This window comes from Artemia sp. Qi Xiang Cuo, chromosome 17 (genome assembly GCF_049724085.1).
Source record: "Artemia sp. Qi Xiang Cuo chromosome 17, ASM4972408v1, whole genome shotgun sequence".
NCBI classification, from domain to species: Eukaryota; Metazoa; Arthropoda; class Branchiopoda; order Anostraca; family Artemiidae; genus Artemia; species Artemia sp. Qi Xiang Cuo.
Window position 1 is genome coordinate 20,481,747 of NC_142810.1, and position 25,137 is coordinate 20,506,883.

The 25,137-nt window shown below is 35.0% G+C and overlaps 1 protein-coding gene across 1 annotated transcript in view; it reads left to right on the plus strand.

Annotated features, from left to right (window-relative positions):
* The first annotated feature begins 590 nt into the window (after nucleotides 1–590).
* LOC148941993 (transducin beta-like protein 3) overlaps nucleotides 591–25,137 on the plus strand; it is a 132,707-nt gene continuing 108,160 nt past the window's right edge. Inside the window, exons 1-2 of the mRNA XM_089103775.1 lie at nucleotides 591–615; nucleotides 13,978–14,029. Of these exons, the coding sequence (XP_088959901.1) occupies nucleotides 596–615; nucleotides 13,978–14,029 (72 nt within the window). The 5' untranslated portion in view covers nucleotides 591–595. The remainder of the gene's footprint in view (nucleotides 616–13,977; nucleotides 14,030–25,137) is intronic.

The following is a 25,137-nucleotide window of genomic DNA, read 5'->3' on the forward strand; positions in this document are numbered from 1 at the left end:
TAAAGAAACCAGGGTAATGCTTTAGTAATTACCATACTTACTTTTATCACCTTTCTTATAGGGAAGATTAATATAATATTCTTAAAATCATTAGGTACTTTCACTCTTTTATGTTCATAATATTAAGTAACTGATCTTTAATTTCATAATCATCATAGTTAGAAAACTTCTTTGCCGCACTTTCAGCACCTGGGGCTATATTGATGTTTAATCCTTTTAGTACAATCAATAATTCTCTCTAGGGAAGTAAATTTTCCTTCATTTCCCAAATGTCACAAAGGATTAGTTTGCTACTGAAAATTCATTTTTACCATATTTATTTTGACCTTTAAAAGAATCCTTTGGCTTATTGTATTAGTCATCTACATCACTTTCTTAAAAGTATATCTGAATGTATCGTCTCTATAGATTTATGTCTAAAGGAGACTGATCTTATAAATATATGGGAGGTATGGCCGGCCCCTAAACCAAGAATTTATAAAAAAAAAGTGACTAGCCGAACCACGAAATTCGGGCCACCTTTTTCTTTTTGGCTTTTTTTTCAATTATTTTACCATGGAAATGGCAGTTTTGGCAAGATCATTCAAAAACGAAAATGCCTAACATGTGTCAAAGGTCTGTTTCAAACTATTTTGATCGGGACTGTTTGATTCACTGCTTATTAGTAGTTATGATGTGTTCATAAATATAGTCTTCTCTTCTTCACCAGACATTGTGAACTTTGTTTCTGCTTTCAAATGTAATTTTTCCAATAGCCTGTAATCATGGGCGCCCCTATGGGGGGGGGGCTCTTGCCCCCCCTGGCTGAATGATGCTGCCTTATTTTTATATTTTTGTTCTGAGATTTCTTTTATATAACATTAAAAGTAGCAATTAGACAAAGTTTGCCCCCCCCCCTGAATTCAGCTTATGGGCGCCCATGCCTGTAATTATCACAGTAGCCTATATAAATTATAGGCAGTATGATCTTTTCCCTATCTCACCCATTATAAAAACTTGGACTGAGGTGCGAGTGCTCCAGAGAATGTAGAAACATAAGTGATATTAGGCTAGATCTTTTTATGGGTAGACAAGTCAGATCTCTCTTGAACAGGAAACTTGGCTTCAACATAGGAACACTAAATTTTGAAGGAACTATTTTTAAATTAATTTAGGTAAAATTCCACTTTAGCTACTTTTGGCTATCTTGGAAAGGAGTTTGGTTAGGAAAATGAAACTTTCAGGGATATATCTACAGGCTACAGTATGTCCCGGGAAGGTATTTTGAAGTACCTACCTCCACTCCTTCTCCCTCTAGAGGGTCCTGACCTTTGATGACCTTTAAAAATCTGTGTGTTATAAAAGTGAAACCTTGTGATATAGATCTTCTGCTTAAAATGAAGTCCAATAAAATTGTTTTCAGCTTCACAACTTTGCTCAATCCTGATTTATAGAGTTTTAATGATATGCAAATACATTTCCTAAATTTTGAAAATTAACATTGATATGGCTTAAAATACTACTCAAATAACAGGAATTGCATTTTCAGAACTAAAGCCAGAGAAAAAGAATCTTATAACTGAAAATTAAGGTAAAATGTTGTTTTGTCAAAATTTCAATAGGCACCTGTCATGCAGGCAAATTTCAGGATCCTCTAGAGGGAGAAGGAGAGGAGATAAGTACTTCAAAATACCTTCCCAGGACATATTTTAGCCTGTAGACCCATCCCTGAAAGTTTCATTTTCCTAACCTCACCCCTTTCCAAGATAGGTAAAAGTAACTAAACTAGAATTTTACCTTAATTTATTCCAATACATATATGAAAATTGGTAATTAGTAGGCTAGTGCAATGGGTAAATTTCTACCAAATCATATTATTGACTTATGCTTAAAGTGAATATACCACTCGATGCCTTTTTTTATGCTGATTACAAATATAATAATCATTCTTATCGGAAATTAATTTCAGCCCCCCCCCTATATATGCCAATTCAGGGTATATATTTCTATAACCTAACCCTTAATTGGCATATATAGGGGGGGAGGGGACTGAAATTAATTTCCGATAGAAATGATTATTATATTTGTAATCAGCAAAAAAAGGCATCAAATGGTGTATTCACTTTATTCCTAACTCAATAATATGATTTGGTAGAAATTTACCATGAAATGTTATTATTAGATTTTTTTAAGAATTAAAAGTAGGTTTTGAAGTCTCCAGTTGGTTTCAAAGGTATTTTGAGAAAGTTTCTGCCAAAATACATGTTCCAGGGTAATTGGACTGCTGATGGCAGATCAAGTGGGAGGAGCTGTTTGTTTGCACCAAGAATGAATAGCCAGAAATTATCTGTGGTAAACTTACTGCTATATCTTTATACTGTGGTAATTATGCATAGGCTAAAAAAAAGGCCCTTAGTACTGGCCCAGTGCCTAATCTTTGCCAGATAATCTGATTAAAAATTATCTTTCATGTACATAAACAGCAGGCTTCTAATCCTGTACATTAGCCTATGTGTATAGGGATTAGTGTTGTAACTGGTAACATTGCTCATGTTAAATTTGTGTATTTTATGTATTTTATCATAATTTTATGGACCCTTGTAAAATTGGTTTTTTACCTTTTTTATGTATTTTACCTATTTTATCAGTATTTTATGTATTTTACTGGTATCTTATATATTTTACTGATATATTTTATGACCCCTTACAATTTTCAGAACTTAAAAGCACAAAAAGGCTGGCAGAAATAAGATTGAATATGATTTTTGCACATTAGGGGGGGGGGCAATTTTATTTCTGATGTAAATGGGAGGTAAGTTTAAACTTTACCCCCACCCCCTAATGTGCAAATACATACCCTGAATTGGTATATAGGGGTGGGGGTAAAATTTGTTTCCAACAAAAATGATTATTATATTTGGAAAGAGCATAAAAAAAAGGCATCAAGTGCTATATTCACTTTATTTGTAAGTCAATAATAGGATGTGGTAAAAATTTACCCCCCAGTTTAAAAGGCAGTCTATCTGACATAGGTCTCTTGTTATCAGAATGATAAAGTGTATTATAGTACAGGTAATTATGATTTTAAAGTGATGAAATATTTGCTGAAATGAAATTACATTATTTCTGTGAACTATTAAAGGCATAAAGGACTACAAGCAGAATTGACTTATGATAAACAAGGGGAAAAAATCAAATAGCTGAGAAAAATTAGGGTGATGTCAGCAGGGGTGTCCCAAGGGGGGTGGGGAGGGGAATGCTGCCCCCTCAACTTTTTTGGTTTGTGGTAAAATTTGTACTGAAGGCAAAAATTTTGGCACAAATTTTGAAAAACTGGCTGATATTTAGCAAAATTCTTAATTTCTACAAAAAATGCAGCACAAATCAGGTAGCAATTCAGTTAAATTTACAAATATCCCCCCCCCCAATAAAATGAACCTCAGGATGCCCCTGGATATCAGCCAGCAGACAAAAAAAGTAGCAAAAATGATAGAGGCAGATATTTTGTCAGGGACTTCTGCTCAGCTGCCTTCAGTACTTTGTAAATTTCTGGTGGGCTATATAATTTAGCTAAGATGAAAGTGAAAATATCATTTTATGCCTTTTTTCATGCTCTTTCATAATTCAAGAATTGTTTCTGGGGCTAGTTGCATCTTGAGCCCTTAAAGGGGCCCCAAAGGTATTTCATTTTTGTAACCGCACAAAGAAGTTTCATTTGTAGTTAAGTTATTGCAAAGCTGTTAAAAACATATCACTAGTTCAAAAATAAGTTATTCAAGAGTAACATATTACAAAAATGCTTATTTATAACAATTCAAACCTCTTTTATTAAATATAAACCATTTTCCTACCATTTTAATTTTTTCAAATGCTGTTGATGAAAATAGTACTGAATTTTGCAATTTGAAAATTTGTAATCTATATTTCAGGGTATTTTCAAATTCAGGGTTTATATTTGTAATGGGGTGGGGGTGGATAAATTTCCAGTTGCTATACAATTTAGCTAGGATGAAAGTGAAAAGATCATTTGATGTTTTTTATGCTCTTTCATTAATCATATAAAATGCATTCAGGGCCCCCTTAAGGGCTCAAGATGCAACTAACCCCAGAAGCAATTCTTGAATCATGAAAGAGCAAAAAAAAACATTAAATGACATTTTCATTTTTATCTTAGCTAAATTATATAGCCCACTAGAAATTTACCCAGTACTCTAACTGAGCAGAAGAAAGACTGAATCAAACAAACCAAGAAGCAAGCCAGAATAAATGAAAGACTATTCACCAATTATACTGGGCAAGAATTCTCTGCTTAGTGATTGACTTAGCTTGTCTACTGACCTAATTTTTATTAAAAAGTGTGGTCAGATGATCTTAATTCAAACTGATGAAAAATTTTATTTGAATGCTTTAATTTTAAGCTATTATAAATTTGGTTTATAGGAATATCTCCAGTATCTCTATTTAAAGCAAGGTGTCTATTTATGTTTTTTTTTTATTTTAATTGCCTTCCTAAAAGAATGTGGGATGCCGTTTGCTTCAAATATTAAAGGTGTTTCATCAAAAAGAACTATATGATCTGGATTTTCAACAATGTGGAGGGCCAAAGCAGAATCCATATCCTCATTTTTATTTTAACATGTCTCAGAGAAATCTTGTATTCATACCATTTTTCCCCGGCAGGAAATCCCCCCTATCTTACCCTTGGATAATTCCAGGATTTTTATTAGAAGGTAAATTAAAATATCTACTCTCCTCTTTAGGTTAGAGGCAATTGTATTGTATTACCTATAGTAAAGACCAATAAGGATTCAGTGTATTCATATGTTTTCATTTATTTTTTCTCAGAACCACTTCATGTGGACCTTCCTTAGACCTTAGATCCTCCAGAGCCAGGACTGGCTCATAGGGTGTCTACAAAGCCTTGCCAGACATCTCAAAACTGAGCTGCAGCCATGACATCCTCCACTTCTCAGGTCCCGGTTGTACTGCTGTTGTAGGGTGTGTCTTTGTTGACCTCTTTTCCACCTCCCCTTGGGGCACCACTCATATATTGTTTTTGGGAGTCAATCCTCTGGCATACAAAGGACTTGACCAAGATACATCCATCTTCTATGCATCAAGAGGTCAGTAACTAATGGCTGACCAGTTTGCCAACAGACTTCTATGTTGTTGACCTTTTCCTGCCATGATATGTTCAAGATCCTTCTAAGGCACATGTTCTCAAAAGCAAGGATACATTTCTCCAGTTGGACGTTTAATTTCCAGCATTTGCTAGCATAGAGAACGATGGACATCACATTGCTATTTAGGAGTCTTAGCTTTAAGCACAGAGAGTATTTACTACTGCAACAAACTGGTTTCAATTTATCAAAAGCCAATGTTGCCAGTCCAATTCTCCTCATAATTTCTTTAGCTATTTTACCATCATATTCAATCCAGCTCCCAAGATACTTAAATTCTTTGACCTGGTCAATTGCTTTACGTTCGCATTTTAGTATCAGCAGTGAGTCAGATGTGGCCATGCTCTTTGTCTTACTGACATTCACTGCAAGCCCCACTTTCATGGCCTTTTCATCTATGGCGTCGAGTAGCAGCTGCAGTTGCTGTTTTGCTTCTTCAAGAAGAACAACGTCATCTGCGAAGTCCAGATCCAAGACCTGATGGCTGCTAATCTTCAATCCACAGCCTGAAGACTGCCATAGAATATAGTCCATTACAATGACAAACAGGAATGGGGATAGTACACAACCTTGTTTGACTCCAGACATTATCTTGAAGAAACACATGTCCCCATTTTCTGTGCAATTGCAGCATTCACTATCTTCATAAAGTGCCATTGTCATTTTGACTATTTTATCAGGTACTCCATAATAATTTAGAATCTTCCATAAAGTATCTGAAACAACAGAATCAAATGCCTTTTCAAAATCAATGAAGAGCAGGTACATCTTTTTGCTCCATTCTCTTGACTCTTCCATCATCAGCCTTATAATGAAAATAAGGTCAGAGCCCTTCATGTGGAAGGGGTGGTCAAATAAGCCTTGGAGATCCGTCAATTGGTATTTGAAAGTCCCAGTGCTCTTTTGTAAGATTTATCAACAAATTGCTACCAAATGAGTTGTTACTGACTACAGTGTTTATAAGAAATTCTTATTCTAGTTTAACAGCCCTTGTGTTTCAGCAGTTGCTTTGGAAGAATCTTCATATGAATACATAATTAGCTCTAGGGGAGAGACAATGAAAGGGTGGAGGTAGAAATTGATAAATAATCCTCAGGGCTGTATCCAGGACTTTTGTTTAGGGGGGGGGGGGCTTCAGAACAGGCATAGTCACCTAAATCAGAATCTAAGTCTGAAAGAGAGTAGCTAGATTTGAAAGCAAATCCTGTCGAAGACAGTCTTAATGTCTGTGAAAGTGACTGAATGTTCTGCTCTTATGATCCAGTGCTTGGTTAATCAAATTGTTACAAACCTCTTTTTTAATTGTATTTTGTACATTTTTAAATAATTGAAAAATAACATGTATATGATATGAGGAATGTGGCTAAATACTGCTATTTAAATATGAAAGGCTGTTAAGGTAATATTCCTTAGGTTTAAATGTAGAAAAAAAGGACAAGATTTTACTCCCAAATAATGGTAAATTTGATTTTTTTTTTTTTCAAAATTGATGTCCAAAATCAGGCACTGTCCAATTGCTGAGTTATTACCCTGGGCACAATATTGCCAAAGGGAAAAAGTAGACAGTTTATTAAATTGATGAAACTGTAGATGAAGAGATGTTGCCTTTTTTAACCAAGGAAATCAAAATCATTAAAAAATTTCGTTAAAAGCTGTATGTGATGCTTAAAAAGAAATGCTACAGGGCAGTTGTACCTAGGGAGTACCTTATTTTACCAATTTACCTGATTTTACCAATTTTACTTACCAAGTTTTTATTTTATGGTAATTTTACAACACTAATAGGGATAGATAGTAGTGATTGGCTGATGATTAGAACTAGACTATTTGGAATGGGCTGACTACAATCTTGAAAAAAATATCTAGCTTTTCAACATTTGAATTTAAACAAAATTTACCTCCTTAAATACAATCATTCTGTTTCACAACACTGGCCTTAAATTAAGCATATCCCAGGTTGACTGTGTCTGTGATATGTTGTTCTAACTTTAAGATCCTTTGTCAAAAATTAGACAGCATTTTTTAAGATTAAGCTCAAGCTAAATGTAAGGTCAAAATTAGGCTCAACTTTTGTTTACCAGTATATAGGCTATATTTTGAATTTTTGTATTGTATTTGGCTAAAATATTCAAGCAAATCACCCACTTGTTAAGAAAATTTGACACATTCAGTCTTGAAACAATCCATATTTTAGATGGTATGATAGAAACTTTGCATTGATTTAGCCCTTATTCCTAAATAGTGTTAAAGAGAAGATTAGCTGGCCAACTACTATAACTAGGTGATGAAAGTCTGGCTGTATTTGAAAGTGCTGGATCTAGGCTGATAAAATTCTTAGGATTGAATTCAGAGTCTAAATCATACCCACAAAATGTTTTTTCAACCTTCTATTCTAACCTAGGTTTAAAAAAAGGCACCATGACAGGGGTTCCCTATCTTGATCAAAATTTCCACTTTGATTTAGCTTTATTTGCTTGTATTTCAGTGGGGGGGGGGCATTAATTAATTTTTCCAAGGTGCCACCATCCCTAGGAATGCCTTTTTTTCTAAACTGTTATTTGATAATATAATTTCACTTCATTTTATATAAAGCAAAGCTATCAGATTTGAAAAATAATGCTCTTTATTGACATATTTACAAAGTATCTTTAATTGTTAGAAAATTTGTGTTTTTGTGGGCCAGCAAGTAATTTCATATTGGCTGTTTATCAAGCATAGCAATTCTGCTTTCTCAATAGTTTGATTTTTTAAATCTGATAGCTAGGCTTTGTTTTTTATAAACTCAAATGAACCCAAAGGCTAAAAATTACCGAAAAAAAAAATATGGCTGAAATTGGAAAGAAAGATGACATATGGTTAATTAAGGCTTTTTTTTATTAAGGGCACTGTGGATTTTATCAGTTTAATAGTCAATTTTGTAAATGGCCTATATCTGGGACCACTATCAGGGGGGAGGGTGAGTTATCATAAAAGCAGCTTTAAATTAAGAAAGAGCATGGGCAAAACTCAGCCTAAATGAGTGGCAATGGATGCAGTGCTCAACTCTTCACCAAAGCTATGTCATAACCCTCCCCCAATTTTGTTCATTCTGGAGAACCAGTTCATTTGTAGCTATGGTTAATGACTAGGCATCTAGATTTTCCAAATGATAGACTCCACACGATTTTCCCCAAGCCAAGTTATCAGCTGTTGTCGATCATATGGAGAAACTTTGTTGCTATTTTTCAGTGTGTTTTAGGACTCATATACCACAAATGACCAAGAAGGGTCAATGGGCTAAGTGATAGACTTATGGATTGAAAAAGCATTGCTTTCAGTGATCTGATTTTGTAACTTTGAGGAACTGAAATGACCACATTTGTGTTCTCTCAAAGCTGAGGACCCATCAACTCATGTAGCTCAAAAAAATCTGATTTTTATTTGTGGTTTCACATCTCAGAGATTTGAAAATTTAGATTATCTGTTCTTTGTTGATTAGTCAAAAAAAAAACTCTATGCATGACAAATCATTTGAAGAATTTCTCTTGGACTCAGCATGCCACCTTTCTTTGATGCCTCAGTATCCCAGACATCAGGTAGGCTGATATTTGCTTGGAAAGCTGAAGTAATCACATCTGTAAAGGCTTTGAGAGTCCTTGAACAAACAGAAAAAAAAAAGAAAAACCATAGATCAAAAAAGAGAACATGCTCAAGCAAAAACTAAAAAAAAAAAAAAAATACGAAGATGATATTTCCTATGAATATTCTGATGCTGATTTCTCATTAGGATCCTCAACTGACCAAATGAACATCTTTTATACTGTTGACAGTGAGGATGAAAATAAGTTAAACATATAGCTAAATGAGTACTAAGCTGTAGCATGCAATACCAACCATGATCAACAAGGCTGGTATATTGGAAGGCCACTTGAAAATGTTGTTTGCATAAGATATCTTTGGTGCCTGTGGCTAGCCAACTATTAATATGACTGGAAAAAAGATGACTTTGAATAAGTCAAAGAAGACTACATCTTTGCCAGACCATTGAAGCTTTCTGGAGCTGACTCTTTCACTCAACCATCATTTCAGATTCAGCATTTTATCAGCCTCTACAAGAAGCACACTAGGGGCTGCAAGTTATCAAAAGTTTGGTTGCTTAACTCTCTCTGGCACTAATTAAAATTATCTTTTTTTCAAATAGGCCTAAAACTAAAATAAACAAAATTCTTTGATAGGCTACTAATTGAAATTACATTTTCCTCCATTCTTTGAAGCATGATGTTACCTTTTTTGTATTTACTGTAAAAATTAGGAAAATACAGTTCTCAGAGACTTCTACTATGTACAGGGTAAAAGCAACACTGTCAGAGCTACCCCACAATAACTAGAAAATTTATGACCTGCTGTGGCACATACAAACTATTAATAGTTTTTAATTTGTATGGTTTTCTGTACATAGAGGGATCCTCTGTTATATCTTATGGCTCACAGAAACAACAAAACTGGCAAACTTTCTGGATTATGAAGAATATTGCTAGTTTGACCAAGAGTTTAACATCAAATAGCTTTCATTGTGCCAGCAACTCAAAAAGAAAAATTTGGGACTAAATTAGGCTGGAAAGACAAAACCTGATAAGAGGTTGGACTTACCTAAGTTCACCCTATATATTCATAACTGTGATTGTCTTAGATCAAACCTTGATCATATTATTGGGTCAAGGAGATCATACGTGACTCGTCCTTTTATTGTTTTGGATGATAAAATTGATATTGATCACCTGCCTTTAACTTGTGAAATAGAATCACCTTCTTTCCTTGTTTATGACTGTTCTTCTAACCATAATAAACAGTTTGATAAACCAAATGGGAAACGAATAAATCTGAAGTTTTTTTTTTTATGTTCTCTGCTTGCTGTTGTTCAGCTGAACCCACTCAGTGGACCCACTAAAAACTAAGATTGGTCTAAATTGTCACTATTACCAGGTTGAGCATTCTTTAAAGTCAACCACTCCAGCCTCAGTTCCTGTTAAACATGTTGAAATCAGCACCAGAAAGCCATTGTGGAACATATGCCTCGAAGTGAAAAAAAACCTAAACTATTTGTGTAGTTTTGGCTAAGAATTTAAATTGCTTGTGATAAGCCAAAGCCTGGTGAAGTATTTAAAATTACACAAAACTCAAAATATCAGTTAGATCTTCTGTATGTCAAGCCCACCTGAGTGCTCTCGATTGCCCCTTGGATTGGAAGTCATTACCTTAAATCACACTTGCCAGCAATAAGGACAAGTCCTTTGAATGGCAGTCACTGATGATGATAACTCAACTTGTTAGGAGCATCCCATATTATGAGCCCAGGTTTCTTGCACCAGTCTTTGTCAACTGCAGACTTGAAGGCTTCAACACTGGGCAACAGAATAGCATTCTGTCTAAGGGAGTTCCATAGGCTGACTACATGGTGTGGATAGAATTTGTTTTGCAGCCTGGTGTTAGCATGTTTTCGATAAAGCTTCAAGAGATTGCCTCTGGTACTTTGTGAACTGACTATCTGGAACAGGTTGGGGATCACACTCCAGTCACTTACTAACTTGTATGTCATTATTACATTATTACGTCTATATGTGAGAGATGATAGTTTGAGCTTATGTAATTGAGAAAGATATGTAAGATACTAAAATCCCTTTAGGCATTTAATTGCACGTTGCTGGACTGATTCTAGAATTGAGATATCACTCTAATTTACGGGATTAGCAATACACATCCCAAATTCTTATTTTGGTCTGATCAGGCCCTTTAAGAGCTTGGTGATCAAAGCTGGAGATCTACTGCAGAATATTCTTTTTATTTAACCAAGAGCTTGGTTGTCACTGGCTACTACAGACCGTGCATGAAAATTAAACTTGAGCTTATCATCAACCAAGACTCTCAGATCATTTTCACCGTGACTATATATGAGTGGCTGTTTTGAACCATTGCAGGATTCCATAAAATACTGGTAAAAAGGGTTATTTGCTTCAAAATGAATGACTCTGCATTTTTGGATCTTAAATTCAAGCCGCCAGGATTTTGCCCACTTTAACAATACATCAAGATCAGCCTGGATGGCTCTGGCACTTTGAGGGTCATGTTTCAATATAATAAATAGCAGCAATTGCGTATCTTCTTCTGTTTTCGTTCTACCAAATTCCTGATTTTGTTGCTCCTTTTACTCATGTTTTTTCTACATTTAATCCAGTCCAGTCTGTCCAGTCTGTGTTTTCTTTCTTACTGGATAATATCATTCCTCAAGTTCTTCAGCAAGCCCACATATTGTTATTGTCTGGTGGTGATGTCTAATGGGCTTTGAAGATGGCTAAGAAGTCAATTCCTCCTGATATGGCTTGTCTGTTTATAATCACTTCACTATTAAGTGTCCATTATTGTTAATACACATTCATATCTTATTGCAGATTCATTTAGCTCAGTTGTTAGTTCCAGATAGCTTTCTTTTTGGAATCATAACATTAGTTCCCAAAAAGGGAAACGATGCAGATCAGTGTTCCAGTTATGAACCAATTACAGCGTGTTGCTCCATGAGCAAGCTATTTGAGTTTGCTGTTTTGCCTGAAATTTTGACTAAATGTGATGGAAAAAAGCCACTTTCTTTTTACATGGTGGATATTTTGGGTGCATTTGACAATAATGTACATTCACAAGCGCTTCGTTGCCTAGTTTGAGCAGGGGTCAATTTTTCTGTTTAAAAGGCTCTCCAATATTGGTATTGTGATTTGTTTGTTTTGTTGAAATGGATGTCTGATATATATGAGCCAATCAAAGCAAAGAACGCAGTCAAGCAAGATGATATATTGTCTCCATATATTTTTAAAAGTGTGTTTGCTATTCACTATATAAAAGTGATTGTGTGCAAATGTTGTCTCCTACTGTGTTTTTAAAATATGCTGGTATTAGTTATATTGCTTATGCTGATGATGTACTGTAAGTTAGCCATTCTAGGTTGGGCCTTGCTAATAATCTGCACGTTCTGACTAAAGCTCTAGGCAAAGTTGGAATTTCTGTCAATGCTTCTAAATGCAAGCTTCCTTTTTTAATATTTCTAACCCGGCTCCTCCTTTACGTTTGGGTACAATGCTTCTCAAGTGTGTTTCAAAGATGAAATGACTTGGCATTAGTTTTTCTGTTTCTTTTTTGGCTACATGCTTGTCTCTGGTTGCTAGTGCTTTACAATGTATCTGTATCCTGTATGGTAAAATCTTGCTAAATACAGGAAGTTATAGTGGTTAAGGTTTTTGTAAACTTTACCTTAGCTTTTCGTATCCAGCAATTCTGATTCTTTCTGGACTCCAGCATTTCCTACGGAATAAAGGCATTATTTAATTAAGGAGAGGTTACTTTATATATTGTAAATTTGTATTATATCCACCAAGATGGTATAGATTTAAAAGATTATTTTTTGTTTTGGAGTCATTGGCCTGCTGGTGTTGCTAGATGTAATTGCTAAAGATCTATGGGCTGATGCCCCCAAAAAAGATAAATGCCATTGATGCTCTTGGTTATTTTTTCCCTGATAGGTGTAGGTGGATATAATGGGCATTGTGATGTTGTTTTGTTTATGTTGTGCTTTTGCTTATATTCCTTGCAGGTTATATATATATTCTTTTTCTTTTTTTTATACTTTGTATTCTTTTTTTTTAATGTTGTTGGTTATGAATATACTTACTTAATAATATCTTTTTTACTAACACAAAATATTCAAGTCACAGACACTGTAAGAATTAGCCAGCATTAAAATGACAAGACAAAGTTTGTCTTGTTTTGGTTGGGAACTAAACCAAACCATTCTCCTCAATGGGGGAACTAAAGAGATCTAAACAAATGCAGGTAGTAATAAAAAAACAAAAAAAAAACTGATTGATTCTCTAGTGTAGCAACTGAATCAGAAACTATTCTTGTGATGGGCTTCATGTTAGCAGAATCTGTCGGAACAGTTGTTCCAGCTACTTCAAAAGTAGCTGCAGCTTTTCAGGGTACTGGATACATGCTCACTTAATCTGTTGCAGTTCTGCTGGCAGGACCTCTACAGTTATATGGGTGAGAGCTAGGGCGAAATTGTCTCAAATATGCAAAATGGGGCGCACAAGCTATACTATCCCTCCCTACTCTCGTCTACGCTTCACATGTGTAAAAACTTCTGGTCATTCAATAAAAGAAAAAAAAAATAGTGAAAAATCCAACAAAAGTCAACATCCTGTGAAAATAAGGTAAAATTTACAGATTACACCCTTTCCCCTCCCCCAAAACAATAAAGTGAAATGAAAACAGCAAGAGCTGTATGCCCTTACAGACATTGCTTTGCAATCAACTCTAAGGTTTGAATTGCTGATATCTCTGATATAATACCCTTTAAGTCTAAAACTATGTTCATCTGTGTTTGTTGTTGTACTAATTCAACAGCATTTATTTACTACCTTTTGATTTTCAAGTGAAAGGTTACCACTCAGTCGGGATTTTAACTAATAAAGCTCGCCCAAAGTGCCCAAAACCAGATTGAAAAATTTGTTATTGCCTAGAAACTTTTCTTCCAGCCTTTCGTGTATGCCTAACCCGTCACTCTGGAATGATAGCTTTTATTAGTTATATAATTATTCTTTACTTCTTCCCCTCCTTTGTCTCTCATTTTTTTTCTTACTCACGATCTAAAATCTTACCTACTAAGGAGCGTCACTCCCGTGCCTTAATTTGATTATATTTTACCGTGCCATAAAAACGTGCCTTAACTTGAGATGAGACCAATGATTACAGCCATTGCAGAGGAAGCAAGTTAATAATAAGGTTTTTTTTGCAGTCTTGATGTTCAGCAGAAAATAGAACCTTTTTATACTGGTGGACATGTTTCTGTAAGCATTAATTTTTTCAGTTCCTTTTTCTCAGTTCAGTTTTCTTTTTCAGTTCATTTTTTTATCAGTTCCTCTTTCCTTTGATACTTTGGTTTAACTTCTGTTACCTTAGCCCTAGGCATGTGTAAAACTCCTATCTTATTTTGCTTAAGTAGGTCAACTAACCTAGTTTGAATAATTTTACCAAACCAGACCAATTTGAATTGTTTTTTTTTTTAATTAGTAATGTGATTGAACAAATATAATTTTCTCCAGTTTTGACGCACAATAACAACATAGTTAAGGTACAGAGCAACCAAATGCTATGATATTTGAAGAAGAATCAACCAGAACATCTATTTTCAGTCATTGTTAGAACTATAGAATATAATAGGATTTTATTTAGATTATAATACCTATAAAACCTTTACACATAACACCTCCCAATGAGGCTTGGTAACTTGTCACATCAGAGAAAAATAAATAATATAGTAAACAAACCAAAACAAAAACATACAAATAAAAAATAAATTACCACAATAAGAAACTGGCACTGAAAAGACAACTTAGAGTCACAATGCAACATCAGCAAAACAAACAAGAAATCATTTCAATATTCTACGTTTTAAATATTTTAACAGACTTCAGACCAATATATGCATAATATAAATCTATGTAGATAGATAAGATAAGATAAATAAGATATTTATTTCAAAAAAATCGTTATCACAAGCCCACAAAGGGCCAAATTCGGACTTTGGAGTCGACAACAAATAAATGGTTACACTAAAAATGCAAAGAACAACAACGAAATAGAGAAAACCATAATGAACATCATTTAAAAGTAAATAATTAAAACTAAAAAATCAATTAAAAAATTAAAAAAAAAAAAAAAAATTGGTCAAACTAAACTTAGACCGAGACAAAAATGCATTAAAAACTGGTCAAACTAAACTTAGAACGAGACATAAATGCATTTAAATTAAAAGGGATACTAAGAAAGTGTCAGCAATTAAACTACAGTAAATCAATAAAAGATTTAAAAACAATAAAAACTGGTCAAGAAAGGGGGGGGGGCAAGAAAAAGAGCGCAAGAACCTGGGCAGTACCATCAGCTAAGAAACAAAAAAGAGGGAAAAAAAAGAAACTATTGAGACATTTTATTCATTTTCTCTGTAATGAAAGGGATAAAGGTTCTTTCGTATCTGGAAGTAACACAGCGAATGGGGGACAAAGCAGGGATGGGCTCAGAAACAGCTCGAGGCGGCCGTATTCTGGATGGGGAGTGACGTTTCGGGAAAATACTTGCCGTCCGAGGGTTTGTTATGGCATTTTTTGCAAAACGGAGGCACAACAAAACCCTCCTTTGCTCCAGGGTTTTCAGACTAGCTTTTTTTTTAGGAGCAGAGAGTATGGCACCTTGCTTTCTTTGAAAATTATTTGCAAGGCTCTTTTTTGAAGTGATACAATTTTTTCCAATTCCTTGTAAGAGATACCAGGGTGCCAAATCGGATAAGCATATTCGAGATGTCGGCAGAAAAAAGACCTGTAAATCCGTAAGGAATGGGAAAGGGGGACGCTAAATTTTTTTAGGAACTTAAGGAGGGCAATAGACACATTAGCTCTATGAATGATGTCTTTAACGTGGATATCCCACTTTAAATTTGAAGAAATTGTGACGCCAAGTAGTTTAAATGAGGACACCGAAATTTCAGGAGGGATAGGATTAAGAAAATAAGGCGAGGATTTGAGGAAACAAATGGGCATTATCATGGACTTAGAGGGGTTTTCTGTCATGTCTAAGTCTAAGGCCTCGTCTCCAATTTCATTGAGGATACTCAGAGGGTCACTTCTTAAATTTCTGAAGCAAGTTTCAACAACCGTTAGGTCATCAACACATTTCCATCGGTCAGGAAATTCCTTTGCGGGGCTGTTGATCATTACTGAAAAAAAGGAGGGGACCTAGGAGAGTACCTTGGGGTATGCCGTTGTGGACAGGGAGAGGATTTGAATAATGATTTTGGTATTTGACAACTTGCCATCTATTTGTTAAGAAGGAGGCAACCAATTTCACCAGTAAGGGATCAATATTGAACTCGCTGACAAGTTTCTCAATTAAAATATTGTGGTTAACTAGGTCGAAAGGTTTCTGAAGGTCGATGGAAATTAAATTTAGCCAGGAATTAGGCTTTTCAAGGATTTTCCCGATGTGATCAATAAGAAAAACGAGGTAATGGGAAGTAGAGGTGGATTTTAGGTTCCCAAATTGTTTCAAGTCATTAAGAGGTAGGATTTTTTCCTTTAGCCAATCTGCAAGTAATCCTTCATAAAGTTTCGAGAAAATAGGAGTAAGAGTAATAGGCCGGACGCCTTCAAAACCAAGCTTTCCGTTTTTCTTTTTCAAAGGGATTATGAAACCCTGTTTCCAAATTGTAGGAATTTGCCCAGACTCGGTAATCTCGTTAAACAGAAAAGACAAGGGCTTAGACAAGAAATCACTGAAGGCACTGATAAGAGGAAAGGGGATATCCAAAGGACAAATACTTGTCTTTCTTAGTTTTTGAATTCTTCTTTCTATCTCAGACGGAGAAACAGTGGGTAAAGAAGGGGAACGGGCTCCTGATGGTAATTGGTCGGACAGTGGTGGAAGACTCTGGACAATGGAAGCGAGGAATTTATTGAGATTATTGGCAGTAATATCAGGGGACTCGGGTAGATTGAAGTTAAGCTCTTCAAGTCTTCTGCCACACAGCTTTTTAACCTCAGAATACCAGTTTTTTTGGTTTATTAGTAAACAATACTTCGACCTTATTTTTGTAGTACGATCGTGCCAATTTGCGAATTTTTCTTTTAATTGATTTTCTTAGTTTATTGGCTTCATCTGGTTTACCATTTTTGAAAAGCTTCAATCTGGTTCTAATTAGTGTTTTTATAGTTTGGTTAATAAAGGGTTTGTCACTGGAGCAATTTTAAAATTTTTTTTTCAGGAAGCAAATTTGATATTTGTCAATTAGCTTTTTGTGGAACAAAGCCATTTTCTCATCAATATTTTTTTAAATACAAACATCGGACCAATCTTCAGTATTCAGCCACATACCAAAAGAAAGAAGACCAGAATTTTGAAGAGGGCGATAACTGCCATAAGTTATTGAGAAAGAATGATTAAAATTTGAGGAGGGGGATGAAAGAATCGAAAGATGATAACTCCCACCTAATGGAGGCAGAGCTGAGGGAGGGTTGTAAAAATTATACATATTAGCCTAGTTAAAATAACATCAAGAGAGGTATTTCCCCGAGTCGTTGGTATTTTAACAACCAGCGTAACTTTAAGTGATGAGCAAAATGAATCCATCTTAAGGTCGTTTGCATCGCCAACTAAAAAAAGACCAGCATTGGGGTATTTAGAAATAACAAAATCAGCACTTGTCTGCAATTGCTGCATGAATTTACGTTTTGACTCGATATTTTGATTTGGGGAGTAATAGAAAACGGCTATTGCAATAATATTAAATGGACGAGGGAGAACTTTTGGTCTAATACTTAGCCAGAGGATTTCATCGTACTCGGATAAACTAGGGACTCGAATAACCTTTGGGTAAAGGTTACTCTTAGTAAAGAACAAAACACCGCGACCTTTTTTTCCAAGTGGGTGGTCTAAAGAACGGAGTTTAATAAACTCTGAATAATTTGTCAGGCGCAGAGACCCTGGGTCGTGGGACTGTACTTCCGTAATAGCTATAATATCGATTAGATTTGATTCTGAAAGTACCTCGAGTTCAGTAAGCTTTTCAAAATTAAGACTTTCGGCATTAGTAACTAAAAGTTTGGGAAAAACAAACCGATTGGGGAATTTCGACAGGGATACTTGGTGTGTTTTAGAATTTCCTGGGTGAGGTTTCAATTTAATATTATGATGCTGCGGAGAAGTAGGGTAAGAGAAGGATTTACCTTGGGGATTTGGAGGTGGAGGGAAGGGCGATGATACAGTCGAAGCATGATGAGGAAGGTGCGACATGTTTTCAGTTGCGGGAAGTGCGAACAATTAGGATTTAATACAAGACAATTATTAAACGCAAAAGGTTTCAGACCTGATTCACCCTGGTAGGGTGGGCACGAGGGATTAAACACATGAGTCGGAGGCGGGAAAAATGCGAGGTAAATAAGACGGTGGTATTTTCAGGGGGTTCAACTTGGGAGGGGTTAACTGGAGTGTTAAGAGGGAAGGGATTTTGCTGGGAATATGGAGTTTTCTTCTGGGTGGTAAAGGTGGAAGTTTTTTGAGTGAGCAGGGAGAATTTGGGATAAAAAAGGAATAGCATGCGCTGGTGAGCTAATTTTACTAATTGACTGAAGGGGGATCCGCTTTTAGGTTAATAGAAAACTTGTAACCATTTTACTTTTACTAATGTTACTGCTCCTGGCTATAGCATGGTAATCCCTACTTTTGAAATGTAATAACATGCACTTAGTTTCGAAACAAAGGCCACTTTGAAATTTATGGCATGGTTTGGAATGGGAAAGGGAGCAATAATTGTCGTTACAGTGACCAGTAGTTAAAAAAGACATACAAGGGTGAACAAAGGTACAATCACTCTTTTTTATACACTTGTTGGCCAAGTGAAAACGGCAGGCAAAGAATTCTTCCCTGATTTGGCTTCAGGAACAGATTTACTAATAATACTCAAGTTGTCACTGACCCCTGGAACTGGAATATTGGCTGAGTTCACACTTAAATTGTCACTGACCTCTGGATCTGGAATATTGATTGAGCTCTCATTTAAGCTGTCACTGACCTCTGGAACTAGGTGACCGATTAAATTCATATTTGAGTTGACACTTGCTTCATTAATATTCATGTGTTGGGAGTTGTTGCTTGTTGCTTGAATTGTAGTTGGTTTCAAATTGGCGTTTTTTTTTTTTATTTGTATTAACATACTTAAGTGTGTTATTAATTATATTCCCCCCTAAGATCAATGAAAGTAGAAATTTCGTTGGTAACGAACTCGAGTTTTTTTTAGCACTAAAAGGAAGGGAAGGGTCACATAGGGGGCTGGAATCACAATTGCCACAAGGAAAATTTTCAGTCTGGCAGGAGGCATCATTAGAAGGCTCACAATTAAATTCAAAATCCGTCTGGGTACTGGCATCTTTAGTTTCTAGCAGAAAATCAGTCTGGCAACTGGCAGCACTGGTTAAAACTGGTAGGGGAGTAGTCTGACACTCGCTTTGGGCTGCAATGAAAGCTTTACCACCCCTTTGGCAAGTCGGAGCAAGGGGGGACGACCTGATATCATCTAAAATTTCTTTTAAGGAAGAATTTATATCTGACAATCGCCCTCGTGGGGTATCGCTAGCTTCTGAAGAATTTATTCCTGACAATCGGCGTCGTGGGGTATCATTAGCTTTCGAAGAATTAGGGGTGGTCTATTATTGATTTTTGGTGATTTTTTGTTTCGAGGAACAATCCATACATAACCAGTTCTAATTCCATTGGGAACGTTCTATCCCCGCATATTGCTCATGAATGGAAGAGTTGCATGTACTACATACCAGGCAATTGATTGTTGCCCTTAATCTAAACTCAGGACACACTCTCTTAAAGTCCTTTGGTTGTCCTTTAATCACTTGGTTGATTAATATAAAGGGTCAAAAAAATTCAATTCATCTGATGGCTGGTAACAAGATCTGGAAGTCAGGTCACAGTTAATCAATTTTGTCATTGAATTGGTTGTCCTTTGATCAGTTGGTAGGTTAATGTAAAGGGTAAAAAAGTTTAATTCACCTGATGACTGGTGGCAAACTTTGGAAGTAAGGTTACAGTTAATGAACTATGTCACTGAATTAACTGAATTTAATGCAGAAAGACATAAACCAAATAGGTGTTAACAGGTTGAACTCTGGTTGAAGACTGAAACATATCATATTTGTTATATATGTTATATATATGAAATATGTTACTGAAACGTAAACATATTTCATTTGTTTCCCCTCAACATACCTTGAAAGTTTCAACCAAATACCCTCAGCCTTTCCTTAGATGTTGCTGATATTCCTTTTTCACAACCAGCAAGGGCAAAGTATGTTTTGACTGTGTTTGGCATCCTTATCAACATTTCCTTAAAGTTTTACCATATTATTCTAAGCTTTTTGGAGATCCAGGACCTTATATGTTGACAATTGGTAACTTGCATAGCTCACAGGAAATGTAAAGTATGCGCTTGATACATTTGGGGAAAAGAGGGCGTGAAAGGGTAGTTGCCCTCCAATCAGTTTTGATTCCTAAAAAGGGAGCTAGAACTTCCAATTTCTAATCGAATGACCTCCGAAGTTTATATGACCACCTCTTCCATTCGAAGGGCCTAAACAAAAAAAATAATAATAAAATATTGAAGTCTTATGGCTCTTTTCTGTAGGCAACGCTATAGCGTTGTCTCTGATAGGCTAAGTACTACTTGTAACAATCTAGTCAGTCAGGATAGTAATTTTAAATTTAATTTAATAGCTTTTGCTGGTGGCAATAGCTCTTTTTTTTTTATTTGATTTACTGTAAATGAAATATATTACAAATAATTTATTCTATATTTGCAATACTTAAAAAGAAAACATTGAAATTGCTGTGAAGTAAAGCATTGAATTGCTGAACTTCAAGAATTATTATCCTTATATATCGAATATTCGGTTTATTTTCATTAGTTCTTTCCGGTCGTCTTGATTATTATAGTGATTTTATACTTTTGTCGATGTTTTGAAAAACGAAATCATAGTTCAAAATAAATATAGTTTTAAATAATACACTAATGAAGCAACAAGTCTTGGACTTTAAGGGTTAGGGAAGGGGAAAAAGAGCAGTAGCCAAATTCTGGTTTTTAGTAATTTTCGTTCGTGTTAAGTTTAACTTGGACATTCAATTTAATTTTTAGACGTTTTAAGGTTTATTTATTAATCTATAATAGTACCTGCTTTCTCTATTTTTTCTATTATAGTTAATTTTATTTTCTGTTCTTTTTGGGTTTCATTTCTTCTTTAATATTAATTTTTGGTCATTTCGAGTTTGAATTATTATGGGAATTTATTTCTGCTAGTCTTAAGTTTAATATAGCTCTTTACTTTTCTTTGAAAACTTCCTGTTTGGAAAATTTCATTTTTAGATGAATAATTATAATAAATATTCGAATGCACAACTAGAAAACACATTTCTACTCTTTCATTAGGCAACAGATTAGGTATATTCAATGGAATATTTTCTAAACTTATTAGATGTTGTTGAACATCAATATTATGAGTACAATCAAGAAAGACTCAAAAACAAAGCTTGTGCACTAATAAAAGCATCACTTTCATATTCATATATAGGCCTACTACCCAAAACCTGGTTAGTTATTATTCACTTACTAAATAAAAGGAAAGTTTTTTCAACTGAAAGTAAGGAGAAACATTAAAACTTAAAACGAACAGAAATTATTACATATATGAGGGGGTTTGCCCCCTAGTCAATACCTCGCTCTTTACGCTAAAGTTCGAATTTTGTTCCAATTTTTTAAGAATGACCCCTGAATCACAAAGAATAATTTAATTAGAATAGATAGCTCTTTTGAAAGTACTAGGGTGGTAAATGAGTTTTTAAATATGGTGGCTCTGAGGTTAAAAATAAGTTACTGAAGATTATGAATATGATTTTGGAAAAAGGGGAAGAACCTAGCGATTTTAGGAACCTTAATTAAACCACTGTATAAGAAAGGTGATAAAAGTGAGTGTGGTAATTATCTAGGCATTAGTTTGGTTTTTGTAGGTAGCAGATTACTTAGTAATGTGATACTTTTTAGACTGAGAGATGCTGTAGACAAAGTTTTAAGAGAAGAACAGCGTGGTTTTAGAAAAGGTAGAGGGTGTGTCAACCCATTTTTCACTCTTAGGTTAATAATTTAGAAGTGCCTGAGTGGTCAAACGCATTTGGTCCTTAGTTTTTATAGATTATGAGCAAGCGTTCGATTCTGTTGATAGAAGAGCTTTAGTAAAGGTTTTATCCTTGTATGGTACACCACACAAAAACATTAAAGTGATTAGTGCTATGTACGAGAATAACACTGCTGCGGTTAAGGTAGGAAATGAGGTTAGCAGCTGGTTTTGTGTTAAATCAGGAGTTAAGCAGGGTTGTGTTCTATCCCCCTTTATGTGAATTATTTGGTGGAGCACAGGAAACGCAATGGGAGACCACGGAATCAAATGGGGAGGAAAAAGTCTCCTGGACTTAGATTATGCTGATGATTTAAGCATCCTAGAGGAAAGTGTGAGCAAAACAAATGAACTTTTAGAGGTTTTGCGAGTTCAGGGTGCTAGAATAGGTTTTAAAATTAATGTTAAGAAGACTAAGTCACTAAGACTAGGAATAAGTGAAGGTTAAAAGGTGACTTGGGAAATGAGAAGATTGATCAAGTGGACAGATTCACTTACCTAGGTAGTATCATTGGTAAAGACGGTGAGTGCAGTGAAGATGTTAAAAGTAGAATAGCCAAGGTTCAGGGTGTTTTTTCACAATTAAAAAAAAGTTTGGAGGAATAGGAGGATAAGCCTGCAAACATTAGAAGATTAGAACATAGAGATTAGATTAGAACATTAGAAGCTGCTACTGATTAGAAGCTACTACTTAAGCTACTAGTGATTATAGTAGTTAAATATGGCTCTGAAGCATGGGCGCTTCGAAAAGCGGATGAAAATTTGCTAGATTTTCTCCAGAGAAATTGCTGAAGGATTGTTCTGGGTACCCGGCTGGCTGACCGTATGTCAAACAACAGGCTGTACAAAAAATGTGGTTCAATACCGCTTTCTAGGGTTATAATGAAAGAAAGGTTGAGATGGCTAGGGCACGTTTTGTGGATGAAGGATGACAGATTGCCGATGATTGTTCTTTTCGGCCAACCGTCTACGGGTAAACGGAAAACAGGTCATCCTCGTCTGGGATGGGAGGACGTCATAAAGAAAGATTTAAAGAAAATGGGAACTTCGTGGGAGGGTGTGAAAAGGGAGGCTTTGAATAGATTGGGATGGAGGTGGGGCGTGCGTAGCTGTGTTGGCCTGTGGCGGCTTGGTGCTAGGATGAGTTGTTAGTAGTAGTTACTTTCAGTTGAAAAAAAACAACTTTTTTTTATTTAATTTCTGATCGTTTTTCAAATAATGCTAGGAAATCCGGCGCCTTCTTCACAGAAATGTCCCTTCCCCCATGAAAACATCCTCTATGGAAAGATCCTCCCACGTTAACCCCTCCCTCGGCCCTCCCCGCCCCCACCAGAAAAAATACCTCCCGAAAACGTCTGTATACTTCTCAATAACTTATACTATATTTAAACAATAGGCACAGTTCATAAATTGCAGCCCTTCCCCTGGAAACTGCGGGGGATTAAGTCATCCTCGATTACATAGTTATTAGATTTTCAACTATGCTGAACAAAATGGCTATCTCAAAAACGTTTTCAGGTGCCTTTGGGAAAATTGAGCGTGGAAGGGGGCTTAGTTGCTCTCCGGTTTTTAGGTCACTTAAAAAGGGCACTAGAACTTTTATTGTTCGTTCGAAGGAGCCCTCTCGCGATATTCTAATACCACTGGATCGATACGATCACCCCTGAAAAAAATTAAATAAACACGCATCCGGCCAATGACGAAATTCCACATTTTTGCAGATAGGAGCTTGATACCTCTACAGTAGGGTTTTATGAGACGCTGAATCTGATGTTGTGATTTCCATTAAGATACTATCACTTTTAGGGGGTGTTTCCCCCTTTTTTTGAAAACAAGGCAAATTTTTTCAAGCTCGTAACTTTTGATAAGTAAGACTAAAATTGATGAAACTTGTATATTTGAAATCAGATTTAAAATTCGATTCTTTTGTTGTATCTATAAGTCTCAAAATTACGGTTTTTAGAGTTTTGGTTACTATTGAGCCGGGTCGCTCCATACTTACAGTTCGTTACCACGAACTGTTTGATTGTGTAAAAAAAACAGTAAGTAATTGCTTTTTGTTGCACAACGTGACAGGAAATACATAAACATGTAAAAAAAAAGAATAAACAAGTGCAAAAACATTAGAATGTAAAAAGAACGAGACTTAATAAATTGAATAAGGCATATTCAGGGCTTTAAAAACTGCAAAACAACTTACTCGACTATTCACAAACATATACGTATACTTTTAATAATTATGTTTCCAGTTCTAACATGGCTGTTGTTTTAGACAGTTTTGTCCTTTTTTTTATCTTGATGTTAGTTTTACCATTGGCTTTTTTCTGTGTAATGCTTTAAATAATTTCTCCTTTCACTCCCCATTCGCCTTTGATTGACCTTTTTTCTTGACGAAATGAATTATTCTATCAATTCAGGGGCTTACCAATGGGGGAGCATTTAAAAACTACTTTTGACGAATATTTTTCTAATGTGGAAACATCGACTTTAAATTCATATTTTATTTAGCACAAGTTTTGGGGGAGGTACTTAGATGACGTTATCATTATCTGAAATTATGAAGATTCCGAAACAGAAGGTTTTTTGGAACATTTTTATAATTTGGATTTAGTCTTAGTAATTGAAACGGAAACAGAGATAAGTTACCATTTTTAAATATATTGATTAATTGAGATAATAAAAAAAATAGCTTTTTAATATTTTGTATACCAGCAAACAATAACCACTATTTTAGTGGTCTATATATATATATATATATATATATATATATATATATATATATATATATATATATATATATATATATATGTATATATATATATATATATATATATATATATATATATATATATATATATATATTAAAGTTGCTGTCTAACCTCAAATAGTTATAAGGTCTTTAATAAATTAAGGAAAATATTTGATTTTAAAAAAATACAAAGTGATGTATATAGTTCTTGTAGAAGATTTTATGTTGGAAGAACCCAAGAAAATTTAGAAAGTAGACTCCATTAGCACAAAATTTTAATATATTCATCCTTAAAGTAGAATAAAAAAAACAGAAACTTTGGATTCAGCCGTTGCAGAGCTTCAATTTGATGTTCCGCGCTATAATATAATGTTTGACGAGGCAAAACAACTGATAATCGTGTTGGTTAAAGTTTCGGAGCAAAAAT